General features: G+C 41.7%; 2 protein-coding genes across 2 annotated transcripts in view; one reads left to right on the plus strand and one right to left on the minus strand.

Annotated features, from left to right (window-relative positions):
- Positions 1 to 8,425, plus strand: part of CCDC38 (coiled-coil domain containing 38) — a 51,198-nt gene that overhangs the window by 35,755 nt on the left and 7,018 nt on the right. Inside the window, exons 10-12 of the mRNA XM_005882376.2 lie at positions 1,242 to 1,305; positions 2,769 to 2,920; positions 4,186 to 4,321. Coding sequence (XP_005882438.1) covers positions 1,242 to 1,305; positions 2,769 to 2,920; positions 4,186 to 4,321 — 352 coding nt within the window. The remainder of the gene's footprint in view (positions 1 to 1,241; positions 1,306 to 2,768; positions 2,921 to 4,185; positions 4,322 to 8,425) is intronic.
- Positions 7,347 to 8,422, minus strand: LOC102248497 (protein FAM122A-like; the record flags this gene model as incomplete). The annotated part of the gene is given in 2 exon segments (XM_014530027.1): positions 7,347 to 8,103; positions 8,105 to 8,422. Coding segments are annotated over 2 exon segments (753 nt in total), but the record flags the coding sequence as incomplete, so codon positions are not given.

An 8,425-nucleotide genomic window follows, 5' to 3' on the forward strand; every position in this document is an offset into this window, starting at 1 on the left:
TGGGGCAGGGTCTCAGGGAATCAACAGGGCAGAGCAAGCAGCTATGGCTGATCCTCAGCCCTGCCCTAAGAGGCCCCAAGTCTCAGTGTCCCTCCATACTTGCTGCAAGCACCTCTGAGGGAAAGCTGCCCTCTAGTTCCGAGTTCTGCCTGCTGCCAGACAGTCCAGTTTCTCCCCGTATGAGTCCTGGGTCCCCAGAGACTTCCCGGAACTGGAGTTCAGAGCAGTTGGGAGCTTGTGACTCCCTCCCGATTCAAAAAGACAGCTGTGTCCTCAGGTGCCAGCCCCTTTCTGTGCGTGCTCGAGCCTCTGTACCTTTGCACTTTACTTCCGCAGCTCCTCTGAGTCTCAGTGTGCTTTTCTCTTTCCTTCTAGTTATAGAATTTCCACTCAGCCAGCCTTCCTGTAGTTCTGGATGATGTTCATTTTGTCTTTTTGTTGTATTTTTGAAGTTGTTGTGGGAGGCAGCAATTTCCAGTGTTTACCTATGCCGCCATCTTGGTTTCTCGAGAATTCTTTACATATTTAGATAGTAGTACTTTGTGACTTTGTGGTTTGCAAATATTTCCTCTCAGCCTGTAGACTGTCCTTTCATCCTTTCTAATCTTGGTTTCCATGATTTCATTCTTTCATGTCCTCCCTCCCCCAACCCATTTACTCACTTTCCCCATCATCACTGACCTCTACTTGAAAGTTCCTACTTCTTTAATACTGCAATCATTTTCAATATATGCTTCTTAAAGAGTTTTCCACATAATTCTTTAATGAGCCCACATTTTCTCATTGGAAGATATTTTTAAAAATAAAACCTGCTCTTTAAAAAGCAAATATGGTATCACTCAGGGGTACAAGCTTGGTTTTGAGCACTAAGGCACATTCAGCTTTTCAAGAAGACTGAGTTAAAGTGAACAAAATGGATGTGCAATGTAGGTTGTCATGTGTTTCTCTAAGAAAATTACCTGACTCTATAGATGCACCTCAAATAATTGGTACTGTCTGGGATAGCTCTTCCTGGTGGTCTCATTGTTTGCATATGTCACCCTTGTCTGGGTGAATCTAGTTTTCTTTGACACACTCATGGAATCCATTGCTTCCTGAAATAAGCAGTCCCCTAAAAGGCTAAGCAGGCTATTGAACAAAAATTAGGTTTGAGGTTCCAAAGAAAATTTAGAAGTGAAAGCAAACCTGTTGACAGAAAATGACTCAGAAATCAGGCATCTTTTTTTTTCTTTTCTTTACAGCCAATCTGAAAGTTCAGAAGACAGTTTGGAATGCTTGATAGATGACGAAATGGACTTTGAAATGGTAACCAGATTATATTTCTTGATTTAAATATTGTGTTGGGTGATATATTCATTTCTTCTTTTGAAATTAAAATTTTCTGTTCCAAATATTCCATAACTTTCCAGAAGAAAAATATGATTTTGATACTGCTCCTCAGTTGTATATATAGTTCATCTTTGTCATGAGACATTTTATGAAAAAAAAATGCTAAAGTAGGTAATAATTTGGGAGACATATCACCTATAGTTTTCCTATAAAAAATAGCCACTTCCTGGATGCTTATCATTTCACTGGGGCTTGAGATATATTGAGGAGCTGAACTGTAAGATAAATTGACCTTCAACAAAATAGCCCTTCATGTAAAATATATTTTTATTGATTTCAGAGAGGAAGGGAGAGGGAGATAGAAACATTGATGATGAGAGAGAATCACTGATCAGCTGCCTCCTGTGCACCCCTCTACTGGAGATCAAGCCCGCATCTCAGCCATTTGTCCTTGACTGGAATCAAACCCGGGACCCTTCAGTTCACAGGCCGACACTCTATCCACTGAGCCAAACCAGCCAGGGCCAAAAACACCATCTATTATTATATAAAACACACCTTACCCAAGGCATTTTTTTTTTCGTGGCGGTAAAAAAAACACATAAAATTTACCATCGTAACTATTTTTAAGTGTATGGTAGTGTTAACTATATGCACACGATTGTGCAATAGATCCCTATAACTTTTCATATTGCAAAACTGAAACTCCATACTCATTGAACAACTCGTCTAACCCTCTCCCTCTAGCTCCTGGCTACCACTGTTGTAAGAGTTTTATTACTTTAGATAACTCATAAAAGTGGAATCATGCAGTATTTGTCCTTTTGTGACTGGTTTCACTTAGCATATCTTCCATGTTCATCCATGTTGTAGCATGCGACAGGATTTCCTTCTTATTATGGTTAACATTCCATTGTAGGGATATACCACATTTTCTTTATCCATTCATTCATTGATAGCCATTTCGTTTGTTTTTCACCCCCTGGCTATAGGAAAATATGATTAATACGGGTGTATAAAAATTAAATTTACTAAAGATAATGCATACTTACACGTAAAATTCTGGGAAATGTAAAATAATTAAAATTGGGGGAGAAAACGACCTTCATGTAGCCCCCTATCTTTATCTTCCTTCTGTGTCTTCTCCCTTGCCTTTCCCTAGACCCCTTTCCCCTTTTCCTGCCCTCCCTCTTCTGCTTCGTCCTTACTTCTTTTTCCTCACCCTCTGCTTCCACTTTCCCAACGCCTTTCCTCTCCCCTACCACCTCCAAAGCCCCTTCCCGAGGCCAGCTCTCCTGTGGAAAGGCTCCTCTGCCATCTCCACCCACGTCTCCCTCACAGTCAGCCTGGTATTCCAGAATGCATTTTTCTAGGTGAGTCACGTGTACCTCGAAGGCATGGTGTTAAGTGAATTACATTCTTCATTATTGATTCATTAGGAGCCAGAGCTGTATTTCAAAGAGCCAGAAGAGCTACTTCAGGTCCTCACGGAGCTGGAGGAACAGAACCTGACCTTGGTACAGTATTCCCAAGATGTAGATGAAAACCTCGAAGAAGTGAATAAAAGAGAAAAATTTTTACAGGATAAGATGTAAGTCATTGAAAACAAGTAGATTTATCCTATTACGCGAATTCTAACCAGAGACAGAGTCCAACTTGTTCACGAGTGGTCCTTCCTGGTGGTCTCTCTGGATTTAAGGTGAAATGTTTATGAACGATATTTACATTGTCCTGTATGAAGAGCTGAAGTTATATGTACACAGAATAGACTGGCTTTAGTTTCATTTTAGTCCCTACTTCCTTTCACATGTCAAAATATTTTCCTAACTAGCAATAATAAACTATTCAAAAGAACGGAAGGGTCACTTACTGCCTTAGTTTTTGTTCACGCCCGTTTTTTGCCCTATCATCTGGCTAATCACACCATGCTTTGGAATTAGTGCTAACAAATGCATTTTCCTTGGCTGTGACTCTCCTCAGCAAAACAGCTTTTTTTGGTGACTTAAATATTGTATCATTTTGTAATGTGATATCAACATATCAGGGCTGTGATAAAAGGGACTTCTGTCAGGGGAAGGAGGCTGATTTGATGACTCACAACACTCCTTCCTATTGTAAAATTTTATATTATTACCATTTTGGTCAACAGCTCCGAGTCGCAGAGAACAGATCTTTGTATCTACCTATTCTAAAACTGTGTAGAAGCTTTTTCAGAACAGTTGTCTGGGCCAGAAGGTGGCAATCTTCTTAAACATTCAACTTCATTGAACTTTGGGACAGATTAACTTGTTCAGAAGTTATGAACCTAAAAATCATACTCTCACAGCCACCTGTTACCACTCATGTATCCTTTTAATCCATGTCTCCTCTCTCCCAGTCCTTACAGGTCTGGTGCCCCTATCTCCAACAATATGATTTTGAGGGACGGGTGGGTATGGTTGGGCAGGAAAAGGGGACCCATGTCCGAACCCATCTCCAGATCTCTATCGGAATGTCTAGGTGAGGGAATCAGGGGTCTCTATTTTGAACCCTAGTTTGGGAACACAGACAACAAGATCTCACCACAACTTGAGTTCCCGACACCTCGGCTTTGCTGCTCTCTACTGGGGGAGTCAGGGAAGTAGGAGAGGGGAAGAAAATGCTTCCGGACGGTGGTGCAAAACAGCCCCTGTGCATTCTTCTCATTTCAACCTGAGAAGTTGCATGTATGTTGGCAATGTCTTTACATATAATCTCGGGTTTGGCTTGCTGGACATCGGCTGCTAACACATGATCTGGAAGAGTGTCGATGCTCCTGGGTGATGGTTTATTGCATCAAACCACACATTACAGACAAGCCTCTTTCTTTTGTCATAGAAATTCAAACATCGAGTTCCTTTTGGAGCAGAAGGAAATACTTAGAGATAACTGTGTGAGAGAAGAGGAAAAAGCAGCAGAGCTGGAGTTAAGGTCCAGGCTATTTAGTTTTGGAGAATTTGATTCAGATTCCCAGGTAAGCATTCTTTGCCTATAGCAATCTTATTTTGGCTCATGACAAGAATTTGCATTTACCTCAGTCCTAAGCACCGGAATGGGAGAATGAACAGTAAACCACAAGCCTCAGGTTGATGACACAGGCAGAAAACCAGCTTGGACTAATCTTGCCAGTACGTAACAGTCCACTTACATAGTAAGACACAAAGCATTCAAATTGGCATTGGGGTTCTCTTAAAATGTTGCTCTAATTATGACCAAGTATGATGTTGAGATTTTCCCCCCATAAAAACATTTCTTTTAGGCAGAGTGTATACTAGTACATATGAAGTAGCTCACTGCCTGTGATCATTTTGGTAGAAATTTAAGGAGTAAATAATTGACAGAGGAGGACTGAATCAACACAATGGAATATCTGACCAACTCTGAGCTTATGATAAATTTTGGCCCCCTGGGGCTTGTGTAGTTAGTCATTATGGGAGGACCTGTAACACACGCTAATGTACTCACTTATTTACATGTTAGTCTCTCCCAGCTGGATGCAAACCCCTCGAGGGCAGGGATTTCTTACCCTTCTTCGCTAAGTTTAGTGTCCCTACAGGAGGTGCTCAATAAATGTTTGTTGAATGAATGATTAGGTTAGTTTCTAGACCCATAACTCCAACTAGCATAGGTTTTCTTGTAAAAATCATAAGATAAAAATTCATGCTGATATGTGAGGTGAATATCACATTTATGGTTATGAACTTGATTTTCAAGCAGAAGTAGATTTGGGGGAACTGTATCAGTCGATGATTGTCCTTCCCTACCCGTTGGTAGGCAGGGTTACCAAAAGCACCCCTTCCCCCCAACACACACTTCCTAGGGTGGTACAGCACCCTGAGTGAGGAGGGGATATGGTCGGGTCGCACACTGTTAGAACAAGAAGTGTGGTGCTAGCTACCTTTTAGTTTTTCAATGCTGGTTTTTAAACCATTTTTTAAAAAATTGTGATAAAATATACATAACATAAAATTTACCATTTATCCATTTTAAGTGTTACAATTCAGTGGCATTAAATATATTCACAATATTGTGTAACCTTCACCACTATTTATAGAATTTTCCATCATCCCAAATAGAAACTCTGTATCCACTAAACAATGATAGTATTTCCCCATTCCTCTATCTTCCAAGTCTACTTTCTTCCTCTATAAATTCGCCTACTTTAGGTACCACATATAAACAAAATCATACAATAGCTGTCCTTTTATGCCTGGCTTATTTCACTTAGCATGTTTTCAAGGTTCATCCATGTTGTAGTGTGTATCAGAATTCCTTTGATGACTGAAAAATATTCTGTTGTATTTATTTACCACGTTATTTATCCATTCATCTGTTGATGGATACTTGGGTTGTTTCCACCCTTCAATTTTGTTTAAATAATTCTGAAGCCGATTGACATGAAAAATGTCAGATAATGTGATAGTGCCCCTCCTTCCCACCAAGCCCCTTTCATCCAAGTTTAGGGCAGCTATAAAAAATGTAGCATTTTCAGTACTCTTAAACTTTGAGGCAACCTTGTACAGCTTATCTGAAAATTACTTTTAAAAGACTGAGATTGCGGTCACAGGCGTAATTTTGGCATTCATGTATTACCCTCTCTGGGAAAAAGCACTCTCTCTTAGGGATGTAGAATGCTGGGGTGGAAAGGGGGAAGAGAGCAAACAAATTGTCAGGGGAAAGTATTATTTTCTTAGAATTTTCTTGCTTTCCCATCCCCATTCTTTCAGATCTCAACACTTGCAAAATATAATCCTTTATGAGTAAATAAACAATTGCACCTAATTTTGAAATTCACAAAATTATCAGTTACTTTGGCGCTATAGTCAATTATGATCTATGAAATCAATTTTATTCTTTCAAAACTTCCACACTCCTAACTGTACTTAACCCCCTAAAAAACACTTTTCATTAATTCAGTATATTACTTAGGTAGTAAAATTTTAAATTCAGGCATAGATTTAATGTAATATTCAAATGTGCACAAATCATAAGTGTACCTCTCAAAGTAAGCACAGCCCCGTACCACTCCCTAGATCAGGGAAGACACCATGATCAGCACTCCCAGAAGCCTCTTGCCATCCCTTGAAGGTGACCACTATCCTCACTTCTCCCTCACTTCCGTGCTTTTGAAGGTGACCACCGAGCTTGAGATAGATGGAACCGTATAACATGCCTGGCTTGCCTGGCTTCTTTCTCTCAACATTATGTTTGAGATTCATCCATTTTGTGTAGCAGCTGTTTGCTCACTTTCATTGGACATGAAATGGAATGCAAGCTATTCCATCATTTAATTTGCAGAATGTAGTCACCTCTGGTTTAATTTTCCTTTCAACAGGGCACTGATCCAGTTCAATTGGGAGTTGTTTACATTAAGCACACAGTAGAATGTGAAATGGATAAGGCTTACAGAATCCTTGAGTTGGAAAGGAACTTTAAATGGCATCTAGACATCTCCCCATTCCTATCCAATTTTGATAACAATGATTCCTTCTATCTATTGCTCTGGTCGGATCACTTCCCATTCTGTTGGAAGGCATCCAATGTTCTTATCCTGGGAGTCTTCGACCATCCTGCCCCACTGAACCTCAGGAAGCAGGCACACCTCCCCCTGCAGCCCCTCCTCCTCCGAGCTCTGGGCTGGGCCTGCCACCTTGTGGCAGCTCCAGGGATTGGACTGACATTTGGTTTCTCTGTCAAGAGTAGGCCTGCATCTTTTTTTTATTATTATTATTCAACATTTATATTTGCATCAGAACTTAATAATCCCATAAATAAATAGAGCTCTCAATTATTTTTTTAAAAAAATCAAAGGAGCCCTGACCGGTTTGGCTCAGTGGATAGAGCGTCGGCCTGCAGACGAAGGGTCCCGGGTTCGATTCTGGTCAAGGGCATGTACTTTGGTTGCGAGCACATCCCCAGTGTGGGGTGTGCAGGAGGCAGCTGATCGATGTTTCTAACTCTCTATCCCTCTCCCTTCCTCTCTGTAAAAAATCAATAAAATATTTTTTTAAAAAAATCAAAGGATAACGTATGTATTTAGACATATTAGCAGCGTAAAGATGTATACTTCAACGCACTTATTGGGAAAACGTCTGAAAATATTACTACACTGAAGTAATCCGCAGGAATCTGACATATAAGTTCTCTAGAATACCAACAGTTCGGTTCAGGAAATTCCAAAAAAGGAAAAGGGGTCAAATAGGAAATAGCCTCAAATTAATTGACGAAGTTCAGTGCTTAATCCAACTTGATTTTTCTCTCCATTGCAATAAAAAACGACGACAAAACAAACCAACGGAGTCTCAGGGATAGGTGGGTGAGTCACTTAGATGAAAGTTCATCTACTGGAATAAATGGAGAGGCCGCCTGGGCAGGTGACTCCGGGGAGTTGGTGGTAGAGCTGACTTTCGCTTGCGAGTTACAGGAAGAGCCAGTACTGCTGCTGTTTCCATCCAGGGCATCAGAAGATACACACACACCAGGATCTGACAGCTGTGCGACGTCAGAAGACAGCATGTTGGTGATGCCCTGGAAAAATCTCTTTGGCTGATAATCAGTCTCCATTTCACATTTTCTTTTCAATGGTCCAAGAACACTTGGTCTAATGCCATTAATGGGACTCTGGCTTCTTCGAGTAGCAAATCGGGTCGTTGGGCTGGGAATCGGACTTGGAGGCAATCCATGGCTACTCACAAAACTTTGCAAGGATGGTGAAATGCACTGCTTCCCGATTCCCCGGGTGGGGGCAGATGGTGCTTGGTGACACCGGAATGCAACCGATGCGCTTCGGGGAGGCGGGTTTCTCCACATCGTTGTCACTCAGGCTGAAACTTTCCTCCCAGGAGTGGCTGATCTGCATGGCGTTCTGCACCTCGCGCTCGTGGACGGTCTCTCGGTTGATCAAGTCCATGCCCTCCTCCTGTTGGATCTGGTGCAATCGGCGGCTGTGCCTGCGGACCGGGGAGGCTGGGAGCAGCAGGCCAGGGCGGTTCGGGAACGTGGTGCTGTTGGGCCTGGCGCTCGGCGCCTCGGCCTGGAACACCGGCCAAGTGTCACTGAGGCAGTGGACCGGAGGGGC

The sequence above is a fragment of the Myotis brandtii genome, unplaced genomic scaffold, assembly GCF_000412655.1.
Source record: "Myotis brandtii unplaced genomic scaffold, ASM41265v1 scaffold708, whole genome shotgun sequence".
NCBI lineage: Eukaryota > Metazoa > Chordata > Mammalia > Chiroptera > Vespertilionidae > Myotis > Myotis brandtii.